The sequence below is a fragment of the Protomyctophum parallelum genome, assembly GCF_964188405.1.
Source record: "Protomyctophum parallelum genome assembly, chromosome: 21".
In the NCBI taxonomy this organism is placed as follows: domain Eukaryota; kingdom Metazoa; phylum Chordata; class Actinopteri; order Myctophiformes; family Myctophidae; genus Protomyctophum; species Protomyctophum parallelum.
The window spans coordinates 35153998-35180924 of record NC_139713.1 but is presented as its reverse complement, the minus strand read 5'-3'; the positions used below and the strand labels follow the sequence as shown (position 1 = coordinate 35180924).

Genomic DNA, 26927 nt, shown 5'->3' with positions numbered 1-26927 from the left:
CAATTAAGCTAAATCTGATTGGAATTGAAGAATTATTGAAAACATGCTGCATGTGTCCTTGAGCAAACCACCGAACACCTAATCATTTTACATGGTTGCCTTCACCATCGGGTTGTGAATGGTTGAATGTAATGCATATTTCTAAAGCAATTTGGTGAAAGTACGGTTACGGACTGTTCTGAGTTTGATCATTGATACTCAAAATGTAGTTGAATATTACACCCTTTTATTTAAAAACATTGTCTTGTAAATATGTGAGTTTCATCCAGACGGCTGTTCAGTTCATATCATCTTTTTGATGAACTTTGCATACCACATATAAGACGTTGCAGCACACAGACCATACCTGGGGAAAGAGAGGCAATAATCAATATCAAATAATAATCAAATTGAAATCAACAAGACAGTTTTGTGTCTTCAGTGGCCATTGGTACTTTCAAGCTGTTGTCCCTATTTTGTGCATGTCATAGGCAGGGCCAAAAACTCAATGGCAATACAATGTTATAGTTGTGAAACCTACCATGTTATTACGTACTGCATGTGTTCATTCCTCAGGGTGACCCTGGTCTGTCCACCTATTGGTCCGCCAGGAATGGTGCTGCCTGCAAAAAAGCATAATTATCCTGCTACTATCGGCTGTCCTTTCAGTTTTGATGTACAAAATTGTGTTCTTCAAATTTAGATTTAGGAGAGTTATGCTAATTTATTAATTTAATTATATATAATTACTGAAATATTAAAATGATGAAAAACATGTTTCTAAAAATCTAAAATGACAGGTTAAAGAGGTCCTACCAAAGTCTGCATCAATGAAGATGGGCTCAGCCCCGGTGACACTGGCCATGGCCTCAAGATCGCGGTAGTGCCAGCGATTTCTCTCCTTATCATTGTGTGGCACAAAAGGTTTGCGGATTTCTGTCAGCCTTACTATCCCTACCACGTCTACTTCTCCTTCCACCTGGAATAACAATGAAAAGCATCTACCAAAACCACTTTCAATGACACTAGACTCCTGGGAAACAGATTAAGAAGATTACTACATAGCAGATCCAGATTATGTACAAATCTTAATTATTTTTGCATAACAAAATAACTAATTGATGAATCAGGCCCTGGACATTGCACCCTTGGAATGCATATGGAATACAAATACTCTGCATGTTCAGTTATTTACACAAATTAACCATTTACCTGTCCCTTTTCCCTTGTCTCAGGCCTTATCTTCTTCCTGGGGACATATCCTCTGTTCACCAAGATTGTTATGCTGTTTGAGAGAATATATGAGTGGTGGAATTTGAAACTTCTTAACTCATTCTTAATACTTACTGTAATGATTCTCACCTTTCTTCATTACAAACTGACATTCTTTGTAGAAGAATTACAAACTAGATACTGGTCAGAATAGTTGATACTTACCGTAGGTCGGTACAGTAGAATGGAGTGATGACATTTGCTCCAGTCTCTCCACTGGAGGACAGTCTGCCAGCCTCCCTGGCCTCCTTCTCTGGGTCAACCGGTGACCGGGGCAGTATATACAGCTCTTGTGAGTGGTCGTACTGTCCTCGAACCGTCACCCTTCTGTATTCTAGGTAATTTAGCTCAAGAGGACTGGGAACCAAAGACACACTTGATTAGCACAAATATGCTTTATTTATTTATACTTTCTCATACAACTGAGTTGCGTGCCGTAAATATCTGATCTTCAAGCTCACTACGGGGCACATTATGACACATTGTGAGCTTAGTAGGTATGCTATTTCTGGCGAATTATACCATCGATGGAGTAAAAAGAAGAACTAGGTAGTGTACATTGAATGGCTTGTGTAATCCAGAGTTATAATAAAACTTGTTTTATAGAAACTGAAAAGGGGATGATGAAAGACATCACATATGATGAAAAAGCTAAAACTATGATGATTTTACTTTGATTTCAGTTAGTTTTTAATTGTTAATTATAGTTCCTATTGTTTTGTTAACTTTACACAATTTTAGTTTTAGTTTAACTGTTACTGTAATGTGATGATATCTGATATGCTTACTCGATAGGAAGAGGAATAGGCTCTGCAGTAGTAAGACTTCTCAGGTCTGCAAGGAGTTGCATTTTCCACTGACGCCGTTTGACCTTGTGAAGAGGAGTATACGATAATTGACTTGAGGGATATTCAGTCACAAAAACAGCACAGCAGTTAAGATACAGTTACAGAGCAAGAAAAGTACTGTAGATACCTGTGACGGTGTGATGTGGGCAACACCACACCAATTGGAGAAAGAAAAGAAAGGGAACATTTTTATTCTACCATGTAACTCTAAAAGCTGTGAATGGCCATTGTATGGTGATACACCAAAAGTGGTGTCTTCAAATCACTAAATTGAAAGTCACAATCCAATAGGGTGTCATCACATTTTGGAATGTTTAAGTGTTAATCTAGTTTTAGTTGACTAAATATAAGATTGTAGTCGACTAAATATCTACAGTTGATTTAATAAAATGCATTTTGGCGGGCCTTGATGCCGTCATAATGGCCGATTATACACTTGCTGAAAATAGCCGAGGCGATCAACAAGCTCAACTCGTCGCGCTGCTATTTTAAGCACGCAACCAAGTGTAAAATTTTACTTATACTGGACTCTTGTCCACTAGTCCCTTCCTAACATTTTAGTCTAGATTTGATTTATCACAGATTAATTTTCATTTGGTTTCCATTTAGTTTGTCAGTGAAAAAAGGTAGTCAACGAAAACAAAATTGTCATAGTATTATTCAACGAAATCAACACTGCTTCTTGGGTTAGATGAATCTATAATTTTCCCTTCCACTAAACCTCCCTACATTACAATCTCCATGTGGAGGGGTGTGAGCGGTCATTGATAACTCTTGGGCTGTCCTTCACTAAATAAGTTTGACTGATAATCATAGGAATTTGTCAAGATTGAATCGATAAAGCTGTCTTGAGAGATTAGCAATTGTAAAACTGACAACACACTAAAGAAAGCATATACCTGCCATGCTCCAAGGCCAAACGTTGTGGCAGGAATCAAAAGCAGGAACCATTTCAGAAATGAGTCCTCTCCCTTTACACTACTGGAGGCTGCGGTACTTGACTGGCGCCCAATTGAAAACAACTTGCCTAGGAGTAAAAAACAAAACAAACAAGTCTGTTAAGCAAAGACAGAAGGACAGTGAGCAATGTGTACCGACTGTACGTATGTCCCTGTTAATTTCAGTATGATTTTCCTATTTACCCTCTGTATGTTTGAAGATGTACTGCCTGGGCAGGAGAATAGTCCTCTTTATGTAAATGACATTTGTCTGCGAAAAGAACAGTTCATTTGTAATTACAGATCATTCTGTGTGATCGAATGGCCAATAATGTATGTATCACTCATTTATAGTAGCCTAGATCACAAGAAAAGGAAATCAATTATGGGTGACATTGTAACATCCTTTTAGAATAAGTGCTGCAGCAATCTATTCATTTCTAACTAATGGACACCTGTCACCTTCCATCTGCTCTGTATGTGATAACATTCAACCACTAGATGTAGCACTTACTCTGTTGCATATTATGCCTTTACATAAAAATGCTATTGACATTTGACATATCTGACTGCCCAAAAGTGTAAAGAGGATATTCGTACTTCTTTGTCATCTTTGTCTACAAGAATATCTTATGTATATATATAAGATATTCTTAATACGTATGTATTATGTAGAACTAGCCTTGGATCAATAGATGTAGTTTACTATTTGATCGATTCTTTCAGACATTTGCACATCTATGATAGTTACTAGCCAGAACCCAATGCTACTGAAGTTTCTGACATTTTTTAGACCAAATTTCAGAAAAGCTTTACGGAGGGTTCCGAGAGGGGCTAGATATAGTTACTAAAGTAAGAGTCAGACTCGATAAAATAAATACATCTATGATAGCCTTGATCCCAGGCTAATGTAGAACATTATAGTAGCGTTATCCTCGATATTGTAAAAGCACCTTGAGCTGTTATACACACATTATAGAAAGATTATCATTAATAAACAACTCACGTTCCTTTTCAATATCTTCAGCGTCCCAATGGAATACACCAGCATAGATTTCAAATAAGTCATGTTTATTAATAATCAGAACACCAAAAATGAGGGTAAATTAACAACTACATTACGAACATGTTTTTGAATAACACACCGAACCATAGAGTATTAAAAGCACCGAACACAGGGGGATGTTTTTTAATGTTACTACTTCCGGTTCAGGCTCTTCTGTCACATTCGACATACGGCGGTGTCGCGCACATAAAATATCAGATCTACAAGCTACGAACGCGGTACTACTGGCTCATCCGCGACGCCCTGTGAGCTTGTAGATTTGCCATTTTCGGCAGCACCGTCGAACTTTGAGGCTTAAGCCACGCCCATGTGTCTGTACCCACGTGTTGACTTCTCTTCTCTTGTGATTTCTACCAGTTCGTTTTTTTCGTCTCGTGTGAATCTTAATCTTTTGGTATTACGTTTGTTTAAATTACAACTTAAGTTTATACAGTCAGGTTCATTTCTCGAGATGGATCTTCTTGCAGCTAAGGACTCGTATATTCAGAAGTTGGCGAGCAGAGTCTGTTCTCAACAGCGCCTGGAGCAAAGGAAGAAGCCATTATATGGTAAAAGACATGTTTTCATTAAATACTTTTGCTATTTTTGACCGTCCTCGGCGTCCCCTGCTTGCATGGTGATCATTTAAATCGTATTCGTAATGCATCGGACCACATTGGAAACGTTATCCTTTTATCTTATGATGAATTGAACAAGGTGGACCCTTTAGTAAACAAGCCTGAATGTTATGTCAGACTTTACCTCTTGCTGTTTACATTTGTCTAATAAAGTATTCAATCAATCACTATTCACTCGTAATGATGATAGCAATGATGTAGCTAGATGCGCGCTCCAGTGGCGAGATTCCTTCCCCTTTTGGTGAATCTTCTTCACTTTCCCAAAGGTGAAGAAGACTCGCCGGGGTCGAGTCCTCTCGTATTCCATACGTAGTGTAGGTTTAGGATATCTAGACTGTTACTGTCTATTCTCTCTGATCTCTCAAAATGCTTTATTGTCATGATAAAATATGTTATACATTGCCAACGCATACATACAACAAAACAAATCGCAATTAACATTGCGCACAGAGACAACAAGTGAACAACAAATATCCCAACAATAATGAACAACAAGCACTCACTCACTGTCTGTCACTGACTCACACAGATCAAGTTACCGTAGAAGTATCCTGCCATATAACCTTGTTGTTAATTGTCGTGCTGATTATATTATTGTAATAATGTATTTAGAATGGGGTTCAGAGACCACAGGGCTTCTTGAGGCTCTTCCAGGGGGTCCCCATCCAAATAAATAGTTTAATTTCACTATAATTCAATTAATATGAGATTATTACAATGTAATAAATCCACAAGTGTTTATTCTAGCGTTATGTCTACACCACTATGAATCCATTTCTCATTTACAAAAAAAGAAAACATAATTGTAAAGCAATATTATGGAGAATTTTGGACCTGAAACAGTTCAATTATTTGTTTCTTTGCATTCCTACTTATGTGACCATTATCCTGTCATTTGTTGATTAGGATATTTAAATTGTAAAATTATAATACTGACTTCTGCTTCTTTGTACAGTTCCATTTAAGGGTGGAGGTGATACTGGTCCTGCCAAGAAAAACAAGCCTAAACCCAAATCCCTTGTAGAAAAGGGCACCAATGGGACAATATCACCTCCTAAACTCCAACGGAAGCCTCCACCAAGTGCAGCCACAGCAAAACAGAACAACCACGAAGCTAAGATCACCAATGACGCAACAGCAGATGAAATGCAGGCAGCCAAAGGTAATTTTCCATTTACTTATTGATTTTAATACTCGCATCACATCCCAGGTTTTTATTTCAATTTGTTTTTTATATTTAGACCAATATCCAACTCCCATTCTATTGTCCTGACCTTTTGTGTTTTTGTTTTGTTTCTTCAGAGGGAACTACTGTTTCAAACTTCTCCGCCGTAGATGTTCTTCGCAAGAGACTACATGAGAAGATTGAAGAGTCCCGAGTGCAGGTAATATGTAACATTTGAAAGAGTATTCAATATTATAAAATGGAATATTGATGTCCAGTTGTCTTTGGATGCATTCCAATATCTGCATCCTGATGATCTAAGCCACAAACATCTAGCAAGCACTTGCAACTAATTGCATTTGATGTCACCATACTATGTCATGCATAAATGCATATCATTAAACAAGGAGGTGCAGAATTAGGTGACACACTGCAATGACCTGATGTATGAGCTTCCGAGCTTCACTACCTTTTTTAATAGCTCAAATATAATTTGAATTAACCACTTAGCCCTATTTCTTACTTAGCCCTATTTCCTTATCATACCGTTGTGTGAAAATAGGCGAGCTAAAGCTCACAACCCTGTGCTATGTAAATGGTTCATTTATATAGCGCCTTTATCCAAGGCGCTTTACATAGCTTGTGCATTACATTCACCCACACATTCATACACCGATTGCGGAAACCATGCCAGGCACCTACCAGCACATCAGGAGCAATTAGAGGTTCAGTGTCTTGCTCAAGGACACCAGGGTTTGTGTGTTTAAAGCTGGATCAACATGTATTAACATTAACATTCCATGCTTCTCTCAGGGAAACCCAAGTAAATCAGAAGCAGTTCTGGCAAAGCGAGCAAAGAGAAAGCTGGAAAAGGAACGCAGGAAAAGGAAAAGAAAAGAATTCCAGATGAAAAAGCTGGCAGAAGAAGCTGGCAAACTACAAGAGCAGGAAATTAAGAAGGAAGAACAGCCTGCTCCTGCTGCAAAGCAGAGGGATGACACCGCCATTATCTTCAACACGGTGGAAATGGTAGAGGAAGAGTATGTAGACAAAGTTCAGAAAAAGAAGGATAAGAAGAAGAGTGTGAAGGGCAATTTAACACCACTGACGGGGAAGAACTACAAGCAGCTGCTAAGTCGCGTGGAGGCACGCAAAGCTAAGTTGGAGGAGCTGAGAGAAAAGGATGAGGACAAGGCCCGTGACATGGAGCAGAAGATGAAGTGGACCAATGTTCTATACAAGGCTGAGGGCCTCAAGATCAAAGACAATGAGGACATGTTGCGAGCCTCGCTAAAGAGGAAGGAGAGGATGCGAGCCGGGAGGAAAAAGCAATGGGAGGAGCGAAGTCAGTATGTTGTAGGAAAGATGCAGCAGCGACAGGACAAGCGACGCAAGAACATCCAGAAACGCAAGAATCAGAAAATGGAAAAGACAAAGGACAGAGCACGTAAAAAGGGCAGAGTGTTGCCTGAGGATTTGAAGAAGGTTTCAGTGTAGTTTAGTAAGCAAAGTATGAGCAATATAACTACAGAACTGCAAACAGATTCTGTTGTTTTTCTTGCTGGCTCATAATATATCCCATTTTAGAAATGCCTGACTAAAATCTCAAACTCTAAAATCAAACAATATTCTGAAGTTGTTTCCTCATCCACCAGAAGGAAGGAGGAGACAAGGGTTACCTGGTGTTAACCCATTAAGACCTGAGACCAGATTCCACATATATCTTCTAAATCATGACAGTTTTCTGAATAACCTATGTCCAGTGATTCTCAAACTATTTCATGTCAAGGACCCACAGAATTATCTGTATTTGGCTGCGGACCCCCATCTGAAAATATGTTGTTCCAGGGACCCCCCAGAAGAAAATATTTTAGTTAAAAATGTTCACTCTCAAAGAAGTGCAGCACTCGTGCCGTGCTATGAGCTTGTAGATAAGTTTAAAAACAGATAAGTTTAAAAAAAGTTTAAAAGCTATGGGGTGACACAGATGCGTCCTCAGGTCTAAATGGGTAAATATGTAGACTACATTTTCTGTTCAAACATCATAATAATAATAATTTTAAAATGCATACATATTTTTTCTCTGATCTTCTTATCCCTGAGTCAGGACCTGTGCTAGTGTAGTGTTGTGAGATTGTGTCAAGAAAGGCCATTTTGGTGGTAGCCTGGTTTCTATTTACTCCTCAGTGCTCAGATCCGGTCTCGAATCCAAGCTGCTGTAGCCATGTCTACACGCAGACTGTTTCCGTATCCGCGCCAGGCCGAATCTGCACCCTACAAAGCTTATTGATGCCTGTTCAAGCTCTTTATTTAGCCCACCCCGCCTACACAGGAAGTTGAACGTGACACGAAAACCTCAAGGAGATCCAAAGTTCGGGGTTCGTCTTCAGTATTGTGTCAAGGTATGGGGACAAAGGGCCTACTTCTGTTCTCTTCTTTACTGTTATGATAAAAGTGTCGGCAAATGTGGCTGTAATTTGTCAGATAATTAATAAAAACGTTCATCCTAAGGTGAGTACGCCTGTTGTTTACTTGATCCAGTGGGAAATAATAAACACGGCCATGGTGAAATTGAATATGACGTACATTTGTTGAAATCTTTTCAGATAATTATGGCACGCCGCTTGCATGCGCGCAGATTAGAAGGTGTCGACAAAAACATATGGTAAGTGTTCAATATTGAGTTGACAAGTGATCACAAGACAGCCTTGTAACGGCTATAGTGTCGCTCGCCGAAAATCTTGTACTGAGCTTATTTGCGACACAGTTATACGACGAAGTATCAGGCGAATACATTTACTAGGATTAATGTTTGTGTCGGGAACGACATGGAAACACATCTTCCACATTCTACTTGGTCTGTTAAGACACTACATTAAGGATTATTTCAAGTGACAACCTTTTATGCAACTTATCACTTAAGTTTTTATTATTATGAGACTCACTTTTACTCTGTATCTTGTGTAGGTAGGACTACATGTGTTTTACTTTTTAACCTCAGGCATATAGGTCTGTCTAGTGTCTATGTAACGGTCGTCTCACCAGGCTTTCCACATCTGTCATGTGAATTGTCATCAATGCGTGTCACATGAACCAGTCAACGATAAGACTGTAAGACAGCAGGAGTAAAGTGGTACTAAACGGTAGCTTCACTGACACTGTTACATTAATGGGGAGGGAAGAGTCAAATTAAAATATACGAATTCGGATTTTTAAGGGGCGTTTCTCCATCGGTTTCCCGAAAAACGTGGCCGGTGTGCAACCACCTTTACATTATATAAAATATTTTTCTTTAGTAGTTTTTTTATGACAAAATTAGTGTGATTGATTTACACATTCAGTTAAGGGACATAGGAAATAGGGATGGCAGCCAACAATGCAGAACACTACTATTTCAGTGACAGGTGATCAATTTGACAAATGATATCATTCCTCACATCTCAATTATTTTTATTGACAGGGTTGAGTTCACACAATTGGCGGCTGACTACAAAGCTGTGAATCTAGGCCAGGGCTTCCCTGATTTCTCCCCTCCTGGTTACATCCAGGAGGCTTTCTGTAAAGCTGTGAGCGGAGGATGCTCGATGCACCAATATACCCGTGCTTTTGTAAGTGACAACATTCATCACAAATTGAAATAACTGAGAATCCTGTTGCATTATTTATCATTCATATCCCTTTCCTTTGTGTGTGTCTGTGGAAGTTGATAGAGCATTTTCATATTTCCTCAGGGCCATCCCGCTCTAGTAAAGATCTTAGCTAAATTCTTTGGCAGGATTGTTGGGTGTGAGATTGATCCTCTTGAAGACGTCCTTGTCACAGTCGGAGCCTACCAGGCTCTCTTCTGTACGTTTCAAGCACTGATCGATGAAGGGGACGAGGTAAGAAACTGAATTCAGGTTTGTTCATTATGTATTGTAACAAAAGAGATTGGTTACAGAACTGCAAAGTAGATAATTGAGATCAAAACAAAAGTCAGCCCCCACAATAAAGAAAACCAAAATGTTACTGATCCTCAGTACCCTTTTATTATAACCTAAACCTTGTTACCTACTTATAAGTTATATATCGTATTACACCTGGCTTTGTATTATTCTCTGTGTGTGTGTGTGTGTGTGTGTGTGTGTGTGTGTGTGTGTGTGTGTGTGTGTGTGTGTGTGTGTGTGTGTGTGTGTGTGTGTGTGTGTGTGTGTGTGTGTAAAAGATATGAAGGCACCAAGTGGGGTGAAAGATTACTCACAGTAAATGAGTAATCTACGGTATTCTAATCTATGACATTTGAGCCTGCATGGTGGCTCTTCCTCTTCTGAGGAATCTTATGCTTAATGTATACACACCTGTGTTGCGCCGTGAAAATAGCTGATCTACAAGTTTACAATGCATCGCATTATGACTGTTGCGAGCTAGTGGATCTGCTATTTTCATCCTTTGTGTCATGCTTAAAGGACCACTTCACTTCACTTTTCAACCTGTCTTCATATAATTGGTCCTTACTAATGTTCATGATAAAATATTAAAAAAATATCTACATTGTTCATTATGATTTATTAATAATTTATTTTATTTTAATTTTGTATTATCGTGAGAACGATGGCTTCTATTATCGAATTGCAACTTTTCAGGAATAGAAACCCTGCCGTTTTGATTATCTTATATTCCCCATTGATGTCACTGGTGGGCGGGTTTCTGAACTGCCCACAGCCCTCCTATGAGACACAGACCGAGTAGAACTTTTTGGGGGAGCATTTTATCATGAACATTAGTGGGGACCAATTATATGAAGGTAGGTTGAAAAGTGAAAAGTGGTCCTTTTTAAGTGGTTAAGAATATGAAACACGCTGAACCTTTTTGTCCTCGCAATCTGTGTTTTAGGTCATAATAATTGAACCGTTCTTTGACTGCTACCAGCCTATGGTGAAGATGGCTGGAGGAAAGGCTGTCTTCGTACCTCTGAGGCCAGTGAGTGACCATGTCAAGGACCCCAACATTTATTTGGCCGCCGACCCCCATCTGAACATAGGTTGTTCTAGGGACCCCACCAGAAGCTAGATATGAGTTAAAAACTTCACTGAAAGAATATGTAATTCAAAGATTTGCACAAATTTTCACAATTTTCCAAAATAATATTTTTCAACAGCTACATTTTAAATAATGGTTAAAGTGGTTAAAAACTATAAAGTGATACAGACGTGTCCTCAGGTCTAAATGGGTAATATATATACAGTAATGATGGCTAGTTTTTCAAGCGTCTGCTAGCATCTCTGTTTGTTTCATGGTTTTACAAAGTGATTAATTTAGATTTCTTTCCAGAGGGCGGGGTGCAGCGAGGTCCTTTCAAGTGGAGACTGGGTGCTCTCTCCTGAGGAGCTGGCCAGTAAATTCTCTTCACGCACAAAAGCCATCGTTATGAACACTCCAAACAACCCATTAGGCAAGGTGAGTTTCTATTAGAAGTAGCATGTCCCTGCCCACCAAGTCCCTGCCCACCACCACAGTTTGTCAGGCCTCTACACAAACACAATGACAACTGTCACCTCTCAGGATCTGGCATGCAACACTATTAGTATCACAGCCTGAGCCAATCAACCCGGTGCATACTGTATAGTGTTATCTGATCAGTAGTCATTGTCTAGGCAGAGCTTCAGCCAATGAACATACATGGCTGTAACATTCCAGCTTGTCTGGAATCTGGAGTTGTGTGCGTGTGTTTGTGTGCGTGTGTGTCCGGAGCTAATCTTGCAAACTGATGGATTGATCGCCACCAAATTCCTTGTGCATACTGCCAGTAGGCCACAGAAGTACCTCCACTACTGTCTTATAACTACTTCATATGCAGGTGTACAAAACAGAAGAGCTCCAGGTGATTGCTGACCTCTGTATCAAGCACGATGTGGTGTGCATTAGTGATGAGGTTTATGAATGGCTGACCTATGATGGAGCCAAGCATGTCAAGATAGGTGAGATACATCTGCCATTCAATAGATTAAATGCAAACAAGTATAACCATAACACTATTAAAACTTATTTAAACTAGATTTGGCATTGGTTTCATGTCATGTCGCACTTACTCTAGGTGTCTATGGTTGAACTCTCAGATCATGAAAATCATTTATGAGCTGCATGCAATTTTGCCTTTAAGCTAAAACTATCTTAGACACAACTGGCAAAGAAGTATCTTGCATTTGCTTTTTTAAATTATATTTGTTGTTTTATTTGTTGTTGTTTAATCTAGTTTGAACTACAGTTCTACATATTCAATTATTCTAACTATTACCGTTTACCATAATTTGGTGTCATTGTGTCTTTTGTAGCCAGCCTTCCTGGTATGTGGGAACGGACAGTCACTATTGGTAGTGCTGGAAAGACCTTCAGTGCTACAGGGTGGAAGGTAATATCATGATATTTTTCAGAAATCCTATCTGATTTACCATGAATTATTGACTCATGTTGCTTTTAGCTTGGGTTATTTTATTCTTCTTTTAAAGGTTGGTTGGGCGATTGGTTCTGGGAATATCTTAAAACACCTGAAAACCATCCATCAAAACTCTGTTTACCACTGTGCAACAGCTGCTCAGGTTAAGAAATATTTTACTTGCTTTATTCGTACTTGTGGCCAGAAGCACGTAAATTACAACATATAGGTTTATTTACTGAAAGGTTGTCTGTTTAGCTCATATCATTTTGTTCCCTTCTCCTTCATTCCTCCATTCAACAGGAGGCAGTCGCCGTTGGTTTCCAAAGAGAATATGAGACATTTGGGACTCCAGAGAGCTACTTCCTGCAGTTACCTGAGCAACTGCATCACAAGAGGAAGAAACTTGCCAAATGTCTGGAGAGTGTTGGTTTGCAGCCCATAATGCCAGAGGGAGGCTATTTCATGATAGCAGACATATCCTCTGTCAGTGAGTATTGACTGTATTATATTATGAATTATATCAATTGTTAGCACTATATTTAATCTAGGTGTTAGCATATATTCTGATTATTTGGGTAGTGTTTTATTTTTTTAAATGGTTAAATCTCTTGAAAGGGTCAACCTTTTTCAATGTGTTCTATATACATTATTAACTTTTATACATTACATTATAATATAATCTATAGTTTTCAGTTGTTTTGTTTTATTTTCAACAGAATCTGACGTGGATGACTCAATCAGCCTGGATGAACCTTGTGACTTCAGATTTGTTAAGTGGCTAATTAAGAAGAAGGTAAGAAAAGATTCAGTCACTATACTTACATTTTAAAGAGGATTTCTAATCCATCCATGCATCAACAGTAGTGTGTAGATTAGAACATGTACAGTAATGCATAAAAGGAAGCCTATTCTATATAGTTTTCCAAACAGGAGGTTTATTCCTCGTTTAATTCTGACTTTTTATTGTGTTGTTTTTGTCAGGGTTTGGCAACAATCCCTGTATCAGCATTCTACAGCTCAGAGCACTGTAAAGACTTTGACAACTATATCCGATTCTGCTTTGTCAAGGTAAGGTGATTCTACTGGTGTTTTCTGATTATTTGACATTTCCTGATCTTTATAGATCTGCTATTTCTGGTGCAGGGCTCTCACATGATGCAACCAAGTATAACTCAGCCTTTATACTCTCTCTTACTTAAAGGAGGACTCAACGCTGAATGCAGCAGAAGACATCTTGAGAAAGTGGAGTGAAGGAAAGTGAAAGAATCGTCATTGGACAGTCATCCATCCAACTATGTCTATCCAGTCTCTGTCCCAGATACTCTACTTGAAGTATCTATAATGCAATTTCTCCATGTTGAACAATAAAGCCATAGGCTATAGTATGTTATCTTGTGTTATGTAATTTTATTTTGTGATATTACAGTAATATATTGTATTACACACCCTTGTCAAGCACCTTGTCATTTGTTTTATTTTTGTAACATCTCTGACAGCTCGTAATGGAACATTTTCTGTGATCGCTCCTGTACAAATCGGTACAAAAGTATTTTTGCTAGTAAGTTTTCACTGGAATATTGTTCTCTTAACTGTGACAAATTTGTACTAAGTTTTCATGTAAAATGATGCAAAATAAAATATGCTAATTTATGATTTTGATTGGTCTTGCTTATGAAGTATTAAAGTTAAGGGCTATGTTTAATTTAAATTGAATTAAAATATGGAGCACCAATGGCGCACACAAAGTCTGAATTTTGGACCTCTGGTGTTCTGGTGTTAATTAACTTACAAAGACAGTTTTTACTGTAGCTTTTACTGTAGCTTGTGATTGTTTATGCATTTGTTTAAACTTATAGATAACATTTTTATCATATTGCTGATCACTATACCTTCGTTAATTATCCATATCATACTATTATTTATATTGTATTTTTAAGACGATTGAGTGCTGGCTTAGGCTACTGTAGTTATTAGTAATACAAAATCATTGATTGGCAATGTACCTCAAGCCAATGTCAGTTCCTTCAATCTACCCCATAATGGTATATTATGAGTGTGATATCAAACACACCAGAACCTTGTGGGTTTGCTAGTTTGGGACCATTTTTTCCTCTATGGAGAGAAAGTCAATGCAAAACTCCACCCATCTGTTATGTATTTTGCTGCACCTTAAGGTGCAAGCATTACACGTACTATGCAAGCATGGAGGTGAAGAAAAGTGTAGGGCATTAGTTCAATGTGCAGTACATAAAGACCAACAGTGGGGGGCAGCAATACGCCAACGGGTGTCTGGCGTCTAGCCAGTCTGCCGGAAACACTGAAGAAGTAACCCGGAAGTAAATACAGTTCACGTGTGGTACATTTGCAAGCAAGGATGTCAGACGACAGTGAGGCGAAGAAAATAAAACTTGATAGTTCACAGGTATTATAACAATAACAGCGGCCTCGACTCCAGTATGTTTTGGTGCAATGCTATTGTGTTCATATTCATATTGCACGCTTTCATTTTTACAGCGTGAAGAGAGAGTGGACTGGAAGAAATGGAAAGGAGAACGTGAGTATCATCCGGGTATCATCTCGTGTCAACATTGTTAATATTACCGTTATTATTAATATGATAACTTAAGTCAGATTTATACTGTAGTAGATATATATATTTCTCCGTAAATAGCTGATTTAGAAGTAATTTGGTTATTAACACAAACACACTGAGTTTGTTGATTAGCTATTTTCGGTGTTGTACAGCTGCAAACTAGGTAGATATCCTATTTATTTTTTTAATTACAGTACATTATACTGTCGATCAAGACTCAAGAGTGATCAAAAGTTTATTGCTGAAGTTATAATGCGTTTCAGTAAACTCGTAAGACCGGCAGGTGGCGCTGGATGCATGATAATTGGAATTTCATTTATGACTGCTACATAGTACATACATACACAAACATACAGTATAATGTATAAGTGCATTGCCAAGAAAAACACTGTTTTGTTCTACAAAGTCGGACACCAGGTAAACCTAGAATCTGTCTAAACAACATGCTATCTAAAATACGTGCTATATTCTAAATATGAGAACTGTAGATCACATTGACTACTGGCCAATGACTGAACGTGGTGTTTTAGGGGAGGGGGGTACAGACGTCCTGTGTTAGCATAATCTGAGTGTCTGGAATCACCTTATAGTTAATCATTAAATATGTCAATATTGACCTTCCTGCTATGACCTGGAAAACACTACTGCCTAGTGCCTACAACAGGTCACTTTAGCCAAAATGTACATGGGTTAACAGGAAGTGGCATTATACATTTGTAGAGCACACAAAATCAAATAAATTATTTTTTACTATAAATAATTATCTTGTACTGACAGGGAAGGCGGTTAAGAAACAGTGGAAAGAGGACAAGCTGATTAAACAGTTGGAGAAGCAGAATACAGCAGATGTGGATTCCGAGGAGGAGGCAGAAAATGAACATGACCACAACAGGCCAATTAACAAAGGTAACCTCACTTCCAGTGTTTATTTCGTTGATACCAGACTGCTTCAGAATCAATTGCTAGAACCTGTAATCTTGTGATTTGCATCTCTTAGGTCGGCCATACACAGTGAGTGTGGCGCTGCCAGGTTCTGTCCTGGATAACGCACAGTCCACAGAGCTCCGTACCTACCTGGCTGGACAGATAGCCAGAGCCTGTTCTGTCTTCTGTGTGGATGAAATCATCATATTTGATGAATACGGAGAAGATGTTAAGTAAGTCATCCTCTGCTTTATCTAATCAGAAACTCTTTTAGACCTGTCAAATTAGTTAATTAGGCTCGGCTAGGATGCAAATAGGAAATGCATACCCCACACTGTTATAATACCCGTTGTAACGTCTGTGTTGCTTTTGTGCCCATATATGGAGATTTCTGTATCCCCTTGGGCTAAATTGGGCCATTGCCACTTGCCCAAATGTACTCAAATGTCACATTCGGCTATGGACGGTTTTAGCACATGGAGTGTTTTTTAGGCCAATAAAAAATACTACATACCAAATTTCCCAATCCATGCTCCGGCTACCGGACTATTAATCAGTGCCACTAAGCCCTAATAGGGATTTTTTTTTGTGCCAGTGATGACATGCTCATAACAGGTTAAAAGTGGATAAGGTAACAGAATCACTATGTACTTTGTTGCTGTCTTGCAGAAGTGTAGAAGGTGAATTCACAGGTGTTAGGAAGAAAGGACAAGCATGTATCCAGCTTGCAAGAATACTTCAGTACCTAGAATGTCCCCAGTAAGTAGTGACATTTGACTGATGATTATGACATAATGAAAGATTATGAGATTTCTATGGCATAACCTATTTTGTTTGGTTTTTTTCTACCAACAGGTATCTTCGGAAGTGGTTTTTCCCCAAGCATCAAGATTTACAATATGCCGGTAAAATGAATCATTCCTAATTATTATTTTCAAAACATTGAATTTCTTTAGTTATTTCTCTTACTATACTACATATCTTTAGTTGTTTTTGCTTCTGTTTTCAGGTCTATGTAACCCATTGGACAGTCCACATCATATGAGGATAGATGAAGAAGCAGAGTACAGAGAGGGGATCGTTCTCGACAGGCCGACCAAACCAGGCAAAGGTTCTTTAGTCAACTGTGGAATGAGGAAGGTGGGCCGGTGTGGTTTAGTTAATTATTTTACATAGTTGATGACAATTTTTAGGGTATGGCCTCTGCTGAGTGAATATAAGCCTGATAAGTGAGAATTACGCTCGAGAAACAACGCACAAGCATGCTACACCGCTATTTCCGCTTCCATGCTAATGGAATGGACGCATAACGTAGATTTCTTTCTCACTCCGCCTCGGCCTTACAAAAAATGTTATTCCGTGTGCATTCTCATTGAAATGTATGGACCAGATGTCCACTGCGGCCAGGTTTGGCGAGAACAGTCGCACACAATAAAGAGTTTGAGCAACACTTATTTTGGTGGATTAGATTTACAAGTCAGAATTTAAAAGCTTTGCAACTAGAGACTGAGGACAATCTCCCACCTTTTGTTACTAACAATTGGGGAGTTAAAAAAACCTGCATTGCAGAACCAAGCCAAAGTCTTTAGTGTGGTCCTTCGTATTTGGGCAGTGACATGATTGGCTTCTAAAGTAGCGAGACATAAGTGAATATATAAGTCTAACTATATTATCCATCTACTCCTCCAGGATGTGCAGATTGATAAACAGCTGCAGTCTGGGCTGAGAGTTACAGTGCACCTTAAAAAGACAGAGAACGGTATGTATTTTCTCCACTAGTAGTCAGTGCCATGGTTTTTGGAGTACGTTGTCATAGAGCTCATCAAAGTGTTGTTATTGTTACTGTACATTTCATCATTGTCAGGCCGAAACCTTGTATCTTTTCTTTCTTATTTTGAGAAAATAACTGATCTACGAGCTTACAATGTGTTTGTTTTATTCTTTCCATTTTAACATTCGTGAAAATTACTGCCAAATGACATGCCCGAAATTGGACATACAAGATTTCTACCCGTTGTGCCCGACAGTGACGATTTGCACATAGTAGTGAGATTTGTGTGTGCACACTTATGTATGTGTGTAATATTTCTTTCAGAGAGCAAAATATGCAAAGGTGTGGTGGTGGCACCGCATGTTCCCAGGACGCAAGGTGGTCTGTACTGGGGTTATAACGTCCGCCTGGCATCCTCTCTCAGTAGGTTCTTCATATGAATGCAGCTGTTATGTATTGTCATTTTTCAGCCATTCTTCTATAGCTGGGCATGCCATATTGTTCATCACATGCATGGTTTTTATAATTGATATGATAAATCAAAAATGATATGCATTGATATTACCCCGCCCTAGCGCACACCATGAACACGCACATGTACATATGTTACTATTTTTCTACTCCTAGATTGCTCTTTCTTGCACTCTTTATTCTATCCCTTTGTTTGCTGTGCTATGCCGCTGAATTGTCTGCAAGGAAGCCAAACTAAAATAAGTTTGACTCTTATGTACCTGTACAAAAGATGTAACAATATACTTTGTATATTAGTAGTTATAGTTAATACTAAATAGTTTTTAGTGGGATTTAATCCTGCTGAAATGACCTCACCCTTTTGTTCTGTCGTCGTGTCGATTTCAGGTGATGTGTTCACAGATGGTCCATATGAAGACGGATACGATATGACGATTGGCACCTCTGAGAGAGGCAGCGACATCGACCATACAACACTCTCACCATTCAAGTAAGAATATAACAGTGCTCTAAATAGAGCTTTATAGGGGGGTCCCTGGAACAAAATATTTTCAGATGGGGGTCTGTGGCCAAATACAGGCAATTCTGGGGGTCCTTGACATGAAAAAGGTTGAGCACCACTGACATAGAAACACGTTTTTCAGAAAACTGTTTTTAGAATCGGCCTCAGGTCTAAATGGGTTAAACACTTGGTGTCCCTATTTTGGGCAGATCGTTATAATTATTGTAAAATATGGATAGCTAAAATAGCAGATCTGCAAGCTCCCAATGCATCAAAAAGAGTATTGCCTAACATATTTCTCTAATACACTTCTAAGCTATTATAATTGTTCACTTTTGCAGACATCTGTTGGTAATGTTTGGAGGGCTACAGGGACTGGAGACCAGTCTAGATGCTGACCAGAAACTGCATGTGACCGACCCTGCCGTTCTGTTTGACCATTATCTCAACACCTGTCCTTCACAGGGTAGTAGAACCATACGCACAGAGGTGAGCCTGAACTTTTAGGTTGAAATCAGATGATATTCTGGGCCAGATCTGCCTAGTCTTGGGTGACTTGATTTTGCCCCAATAGAGACGTCACTAATGCGTCCAGGTCCTGACCGTGCTTGCTGGGCTGGTTAATGTAATATAATATAAATAGTGATGGTGTCATGTTTGTATCGGTGTCCTGAACTACACATCAAAAATAGCTGTCTCTTTTTCCATAGGAGGCCATCTTGATTTCCATGGCGGTTCTGAGACAGAAGATCACGGCTGCTTTTTCAGACATTCAACAGAAGTGTTGATGGAGACATTAAACACAAATTTCACATGTTTTCTAACTGGGGCCAGGACCTGACATGAATTTGTATTCATAATGTCTATGTATATTTCTATTAACACAGTTTGGTTAAAATAACGTTTTGCAAACCCTTTTTGGTCAACACTTTGAAGTAAAGAAAATGTCAATACATCTGATGGATTCTAATGGTAGTGCCGTTGCAACCAGGGAGTTGGACACTCCCTGGTTGTAAAAAACAACCAGGGAAACATCTCCAACTTAGCTCAGTACATTTCTCTTGTATTGGTTGAATTTAGTCTGTATCCAAGATTTCTAGTTTTAGAGCCATTGAGCCAAGAATACAGCTGTATCCCAATATATATCCTGGCATTTATGAAAAACAAAAATCTACACCTATTGACTCCTTCACAAAGCTTACATGTAGCAATTCTGTTTGATTAAGAAGCTTCCATTCACACTGAGCTCAAAATCTTGTTTTATTGATACCTTTGACACCACCTTTCTGTCAAAGTAAACAGCAGCAATATAGTTTGAAGTGAGCACATACAATTTGAGCGTATATTTTGTCAGCAGATGCAAAGTTTAAGCCTTATATGAACATACCTTGAAAGGATTGGTGTTAGTGTGCACCTCACTACATTAGTAATTTGAAACTGTTCAAATGCAATATGTATAGAGAGATTCTGTGAATCTGCACCCAGCATAAGCCTGAATGTGAGCTGAGCGTGCCGTTCCCCTGAAGTGAACCAAATGCAATATGTACCATAAGCTTATAACCTGTTCCTGTTCATACAATATGGATAGAAATGCCATCAAACTGAAGAATATGTAATCATAGATACTATACATTTAAAGTCAATGTTAAGAGACTCCTTTTGTATATTATGTCCTGTAATTCCAACTCTCACTAATCGATAGATGCTAATCCCTCTTGCCAGTATTCTCCTGTACCTAGCAGACAGTACTCTGTTCATACAATAGCGTTGCTCAGGAAGATTGAATGGGATGTTATGTATTTCTATAGGTCACTTAGTTTTGTTCAACTATCTGTGCTGGCTCATACAATCCCCCTCAACATGGGAATTATGTGTACATTTTGAGGACATTTCTTAACAAAGCCATTATAAACATGTAAAAATACCTCTTTAAATTATTTTTTCCCCCTATTTACAATAACACTTGTCAGTTGGGTGCCACATTTCCATGTGGGATACAGTGACTATTTCAGGAACCTAAAGAAAGATGAGATTCCGAATTCTTTGTATCACTTTGAAAAAGAAAACATTTTTATAGATCTCTCAATGATCACTTGTTCCAGTAATGCATGTTTTCACAACCGCCTTCATGGGATGACTTCCATTCTACTTAGTTTGCGCAGCATATTGCACATCCGAAAACTGCGGATGTACAAGCTCAGAATGCGTCAAGTCACGACACATGAGCTTGTAGATCTGCATTGTTTGTTTCGCAACACCGGCGCACAACTAAAGATAAATCAGGCTTTACGGTACTGTAGCCTCTATGAAATCCCTTATGCGTTCATGTGAAAAGGATCAAGTAAAATGCTATGGACTATGGAGGATTCCTTCCAAGGCTCTTGATAGAGCAGCTATGATAATGGGTTCAGTTCTGGTCTCAAACATGTCTTTTCACCAGGTGGGATGAGTGAATGTGATATTATACAGCTTTGCCCAGCGTGCAAACACATGCTTCTCTGTTATAAAGCGATGATGGTTCCCTCTCCGACCTCTCTCGTGTTGGAGATATGTCACACATTCATCTGGTCCCCTGGGCTTATAGTAGTGATACGGAATTTTCTTAGATCCTTGTTTCCTCCTAAAGAAGAAATTGTAATGCTTAAATGCTTTTTTTTAATGCTTAAAGCACACTACAGGAAAAGTAGCACATTTTATGCAAAGCAAATAATGTCCTTGTATAGCATTGTAAATAAGTGAGATGAAAGAGCTTTCCCATTGTAATGTGTCTCCAATACTGTGTTAACCATAGACAGCCATACATGAAAGTAGTATATCATTTTTCATTGTATACGTACCCACAGTGATTTGGTGGAACCATTCCATAGACTTTGATGTTGTCGCAAATCTCAATGGCTATCACCATAGTGAACCAGCCTGTGCTCAACCACGACTGAGACTTTTGCCTGTGAGAAATGAATACCGGGTATGTCAATTCAGAGACATTTGGAAGTTGCACTCATTAAAATAAGTGTTAAATAGCTCTATAGTCTGATGGTAAGCATTGCTATAGACTAGACGTGTATTTGTTTTCAGGTCGCTATACCAATTTTATCCAACTCAAGGGATTGGAAGAGATGACAAAAAAACATTATACACTTGATGAGATTGGCAACACCCTCCTTAAATGTTTTTGAGGGGTGCTAGCCCCTCCTATATATACAGCTTTAATGTTTGTGTTGTCTGAACAAACATTCAAAATGCCTTTGACAATGAATGGAGAATTTACGTCATATGTGTCTGAACAAATCGGCATATCTTTGTCGGTAGGAACCCTTGGCCAATAAGGGACCACCATTCTTGATTATGATGTACGATGATTAGAGCGCCCCTCACTTCACACGGGTGTGATTTTTCTGCTAGAGAGACAGGGAAACCCCAAACACTCAATGGGACATTGAAGGGTGTCCCCAGAGTTACTGCAGGGCCGCCAAATCTCTGTGCGATTGGAACTTTGAATTGTATTTACATTAACCACGTGAACCCTAGCATCTCTATTCTGGGGGGAATATTTGCCAGAAATAGACGATCCACAAGGTCATCAGCGCTGCAGCGCTTTGTGAGCTTGTAGAAAGACTAGTCCTTGGCCTGAAAAACGTTGAAGACCCCTGCAACACTATCTGAATATAGGCCAGATTGCCAACTAGGCCCCCACCTGTTTTTGCTCAATTTACTCACAGAAAATCTGTGAGTAAAAGCTCACAATGTGCCGCATTGCGATGCGCTGTGAGATTGTAGATCTATTTTCACTGAATGTTAGACCCAGAATAAGGATGTCAGGGTTCAAGTGCTTAACATAACAATAAGAAATATGTTTTGAATAATTATAGCCTGCACCCATTCTTCCTTGAAATGTACCCACCTGTCCCGTCCAGTCTCCTTCTGAAACAGACTATCAAATTTGCGCATCTTGTTTGGTATGATTGTGAAACAAGAGAGGTTACTGTAGGTCATGCTGACTCTCTGTATCAATCTATACAGGGTTCCTTTAGCGTCTTTCCCAATCTTGGTGGGGGGTCCCCAGAATATGATGACAGGATCGCTGCCCGTGTGGTTCAGGAACTCGGATGGCCTCCGAGCGACCCTGAACACACTGGAATGGGCCACCACCCTGAGAGAAGTCCGATTCCCCACGTCTGGCTCGTGTCCCGTAGTGGGAGCATCGTTCATTCGGATCACACATTCAGTCTGGTCAATGTCTTTCCCTGCCTTGGAGCCCAGGACGTGGCTGGAGCTCGTCACCAGTGCGCAGTGATGACATCGCAGGGTCATGCTCTGGAGAAGGAATGTTACATTGTTATTTTATGATCCCCAACATCATACATGGGCAACTGGTGGCCCGAGGGCCACATGCGGCCCTCACCTTCACTTAAAACGAATGTTGAAATACTGATATATTATTGATTTCAGCTGCTATAATTCCAAACATGAACCCCTCTAAATTAGTAGCGTAATGTGTAGTATTAAAATGTTATTGTCTTTTTTTATGTCCAATGTATTTGGATTTAGTTCATAAAGTTAACATAACTATAATTAAAGGCATTTGAAAGGGATTTGAAATTAAATAAAAACGTTACTTTTCTGGATTAAATTAAAACATATCACACCCGTGTGCAGTGAGGGGAGTCTAACTCATGTTAGACTTTAATATAGGTGATGTAATGGTGATGTAAAACAAACGGTGCCAACACAAACATTAAACGCCATTAACAATAAAGAGACATTATGACGTATGAGTTACATTATGACCTAAATTTTCCCTTCATTGCCAATGGCGTTTACAAAACAAACATTGAACTAAAGACAAACATTAAACCTATCAAAAAATAATAATTAAGGATTTCAATTCAGAAATAGCCAACAAAGTCTTATGCACACCTCCACACCAGATCTTTGAGGTCTTTGACCGAAACGTTGCCTAAATAACGTGCAAAAATAGCTGATCAACAAGCTCAAAACGTGTCGCAGTGCGATGCATTTTGAACTTGTATATCTGCTATTTTTGCTATGACAGCCATATGCAATATGGCCCTCTGGAGTGGGCGTGGAAATATAGTGGCCCTTTCCATCATCAAAGTTTCCCACCCCTGCTCAACATAAATGGTGCATTTTATATATCACGCCAACAAATCAACACCATGAAAGACACACTCATAATGTGTTAATAGTGAAAAGATCAGAATGTGCTGTTTATACAGTACACATACAGTTCTATGTGTTCTACAATACCTTGTTTCTACCATATACAGGCACATAACCATCTTTTCCAGCCCATTTCTTCAGGTCAGTGACCTTTAAAGCATGATGGTTTGTACCGACACGGAACGGACCGGATGTCATGATGTCATTTCTACTGTTGGAGCTGTAGAGGATGAGGAGGGTTGTCAGGATGAAGATGGCTCCAAATATCACCATCCTCTTGCTCTGATTTCCTTGCTGTGTATAATTATAATAATAATTATTATTATTATAATGGTTGCAATAGTATCGTCACATTCTTGTATTAGCCTATATAAGTGCCGTTGTTCTCAAAGTGGGGTATATGGGGACCCCCAGGGGTTCCTGTGGGTCCCCGGCTAAATGATTAATAACCTAGTTATAAACCAAATGGACCTTTACGTGTCTGTACCTCACAGAGAGTATAAAAAGTGGAACCAAATGAACTGCAAGTTCCATTTGTACACTCTCAGAGTTAGGCTATACATTGACAGTGTAGATCGGGGTCCCAGTGATAGAGCTTGGGGTTTGTGGCTTAATGCATAGCGCCTAATGCTAATCAAACTGGGGGCCTTGCATTAAAAAAAAAACCCTACTGTTTTTCAACCTTTTTAAATACAAGGCCAATATGACTGTGTTTTAAACACAGTGGATATACAGCACAGTCAGCACTCATCACTGCCACTCCCTTCTGTACTGAGTCTTGTCTTGTGTCATACCTTGTCAATGAGCCTGGGCACCATGACGACTGATTATTATTAAACTGTGCAAAACTCTTGCTGTGATTATTTGTCATCATACCTTGGAAGAAAAAACGTGAGAATATCAGTTCGATTATCAGTAATTTTCAGAGAAGGCCCTGTATGGCAATCACTTTGTTTTAACATAACGTTATTTTTTCTGATGAGAACACTGTACATTGTTTTAGGTTACATTAACCTTACAGTAATACGATCGAACTAATACATTTTCTCCTTTTTCCGATCCCTGGGGGTCTGTTTGGAGAAATGTAGGCTAGGCATTTCAGCTGAGTCTTATGAAATATAGCCAAGCCTAATAATGTTTATGAAGTAACAGATTTCATGTTCTAGTAGTAGTATTTAATTATTAGCTACAACGGACAGCTAAGTACATACCGTAACCCAATGATATTATTATTAGAAAACCATCTTGCCCATTCATAGCCTCTATAGTATTCACAAAATGGTAACAATTATGTAGGCGTTCTCTACGCTTTAAGATGAAGGCAATAATTAGCACAAGAACATACCACATCATTTTATCAAATAAAACAAGACTCACCATTTAAATGTTTTTGTCGTGCCCGATCTATGCTTTCTTGACGTCTGATATGTCTCGTCCCCCATCTTCCTTCATGCACCACTCATCATACTGGGATCAATTCACCTCGCAGTTTACAGATGCGCTGCAGAGAGGATGTAGAAACGGGGCGTGTGTTGTGTATGGGGGAAATGGCCGGATACAGTAGGCGTGCTCTGTACCGGATGGGAGCACTTTGCAGCAAGGTAACTGCGGGAAGGCTGTGACGCGAGTGTAGTTATGCACCACTGTGGGAGAGGAATTGGATTCTACGTCATGCAACATTTCACTGCTCACTGCAGTGAAGGCCGGGGACCCTTTGGTGCTGTCATGAGTCCTGTCCTGTCCATGATGATATGTCTGTCCAGTTGCTCTTCATTTATATGCAGGCATCAAATAAATAAAATAATTAATTCAAAGAACACGATTTTGGGGAAGAATTTCCTATTTTTTTGTCAACAAAATGAGAGCCCTCATTCAATGCCACTTTGACTGCAATGCTGTGCTTGCACCTCTTGGTTCTCCTCAGACGTCCCAAATTTATAGCAGATTTGATTACTTCTCTGCCTAAAGCCCATGACCAACTAATTCCTCCGAGATCTCGGAGCTACAGAATGAGCGTAGTGCTGAGGGAACATTATACTGGGGCTACCCTAGCTCTGATCCATAGCTCTAATGCGTTGCATCTAAATGCAACCAGAGCTAGGGCTACCCTCTAGGGCTGCCCAAGGCTCTGGGGCTGCCTACCCTCATACCTATAGCCTCTGTACAGAGGCTTTTATTTCTGTTCACATTCTAATATACCTCATACGAGTCATACCTGACTATTTCTTCACAGTGACACCCACAATATTAGAGGGATCGACAATATGGTACCATTTCACAAAATGTGGATATGCCCTGACACCATCTCTTTAAATGTGGACTTTTGTGGGCTTCCTTCAAAACAGGCCTGAAAATAGATCTATCAGGAGACCACAGGGGGAGGTAAAACATTGTCCCATAGAAAGGCCAAGTGCCAACATTTTAGCCTTTTTTCTTTTTTAGTGTTTTATATTTGTTGATATGTATTATCTTTTTGTGTTATGCCTTTAGGCAAAGTCTGTACCTCATGCTGTTCACATTTATGACTAATAAGCCTGAAGTATTCAATAAGTCAATCAATCGTCAGTATAGTCACTGTTTCAATATTCATAGATTATTCAAACCAGAATATATTAGGTTGATTATCAATAAGGCCTATAGAGTGATTATCATCATCATACATTTTCGACTGCGGTCGAGATCGTGGATTTCACAATTTTATGCCAGACTTCCCGGTCCTTCATTGCCATCCCCAGTTCCTGCTTACTGATGCCTGTATCCCTAGTGATGACATCAGGGAACGACAGTTTTCTACCTCTGGTCTGCTCTGAGGCAAGACTCCAGAGAAGAGAGTGATTATACTGACACTACATCTATATTAATAAACTGGTGGATGGTGTCTATTTCATGTTCGATAGAATTGGAAACAAGCTATGTTTGAACTATAATTTGCATATTAAAAATACTATTGTTTTTGTCAATGACTGTCCAATAACACATGCTAGTCTAGTGCACTTTGACAGTGTATCCTATATTACTTGAATCCTGTATTATTTGAAAGCAATACTGAACCTTATGCACAGGTTACATATATTTAAAAAACAATGCTGCTAAATTATTGCACTTTACACCTTTGTATTTCCTTGTGTATGTATGTTTTTAATGCTTTGTAAGGTATGGTTTTTATGTGAGGACTGCGGATGATA

General features: G+C 39.1%; 5 protein-coding genes across 8 annotated transcripts; 3 read left to right on the top strand and 2 right to left on the bottom strand.

The window, feature by feature from the left end:
- Positions 1-209: 209 nt before the first annotated feature.
- Positions 210-4209, bottom strand: surf1 (SURF1 cytochrome c oxidase assembly factor). The gene is made up of 9 exons (XM_083793584.1): positions 4044-4209; positions 3242-3308; positions 2999-3126; positions 2040-2122; positions 1417-1608; positions 1192-1264; positions 796-958; positions 521-602; positions 210-346 (listed from the first exon to the last, which is right to left on the bottom strand). Exons 1-9 carry the CDS (start codon positions 4104-4106, stop codon positions 283-285), a joined length of 915 nt encoding a protein of 304 aa, XP_083649710.1. The 5' UTR covers positions 4107-4209; the 3' UTR covers positions 210-282.
- A 233-nt stretch (positions 4210-4442) lies between these two features.
- On the top strand, positions 4443-7388 carry surf6 (surfeit 6). Its single transcript, XM_083792905.1, has 4 exons — positions 4443-4651; positions 5676-5882; positions 6023-6105; positions 6699-7388. The coding sequence occupies exons 1-4, from the start codon at positions 4555-4557 to the stop codon at positions 7380-7382; spliced, it is 1071 nt and encodes a 356-aa protein (XP_083649031.1). The 5' UTR covers positions 4443-4554; the 3' UTR covers positions 7383-7388.
- An 834-nt stretch (positions 7389-8222) lies between these two features.
- On the top strand, positions 8223-13936 carry kyat1 (kynurenine aminotransferase 1). 3 transcript variants are annotated; one of them, XM_083792903.1, is made up of 13 exons: positions 8223-8287; positions 8492-8550; positions 9346-9493; positions 9617-9766; positions 10758-10844; positions 11196-11321; positions 11722-11842; positions 12197-12273; positions 12371-12460; positions 12601-12787; positions 13017-13093; positions 13282-13368; positions 13502-13933. In XM_083792903.1, exons 2-13 carry the CDS (start codon positions 8498-8500, stop codon positions 13559-13561), a joined length of 1263 nt encoding a protein of 420 aa, XP_083649029.1. In that variant the 5' UTR covers positions 8223-8287; positions 8492-8497; the 3' UTR covers positions 13562-13933. The 3 variants fall into 3 exon arrangements, with proteins under 3 accessions (XP_083649029.1, XP_083649028.1, XP_083649027.1); XM_083792902.1 differs by having other exon boundaries at positions 8271-8396; positions 13544-13936; XM_083792901.1 differs by having other exon boundaries at positions 8271-8396; positions 13502-13934.
- A 721-nt stretch (positions 13937-14657) lies between these two features.
- Positions 14658-19403, top strand: spout1 (SPOUT domain containing methyltransferase 1). Its single transcript, XM_083792904.1, has 12 exons — positions 14658-14722; positions 14815-14854; positions 15671-15799; positions 15891-16050; positions 16487-16576; positions 16673-16722; positions 16827-16957; positions 17507-17576; positions 17913-18011; positions 18447-18549; positions 18903-19050; positions 19272-19403. The coding sequence occupies exons 1-12, from the start codon at positions 14675-14677 to the stop codon at positions 19347-19349; spliced, it is 1146 nt and encodes a 381-aa protein (XP_083649030.1). The 5' UTR covers positions 14658-14674; the 3' UTR covers positions 19350-19403.
- A 1576-nt stretch (positions 19404-20979) lies between these two features.
- st6galnac6 (ST6 (alpha-N-acetyl-neuraminyl-2,3-beta-galactosyl-1,3)-N-acetylgalactosaminide alpha-2,6-sialyltransferase 6) lies at positions 20980-25199 on the bottom strand. Of its 2 annotated transcripts, XM_083792908.1 has the most exons (6): positions 25120-25199; positions 24537-24618; positions 23830-24036; positions 22463-22875; positions 21399-21506; positions 20980-21181 (listed from the first exon to the last, which is right to left on the bottom strand). In XM_083792908.1, exons 2-6 carry the CDS (start codon positions 24558-24560, stop codon positions 20995-20997), a joined length of 939 nt encoding a protein of 312 aa, XP_083649034.1. In that variant the 5' UTR covers positions 24561-24618; positions 25120-25199; the 3' UTR covers positions 20980-20994. The 2 variants fall into 2 exon arrangements, with proteins under 2 accessions (XP_083649034.1, XP_083649035.1); XM_083792909.1 differs by lacking the exon at positions 24537-24618 and having other exon boundaries at positions 25120-25189.
- Between the last annotated feature and the right edge of the window lie 1728 nt (positions 25200-26927).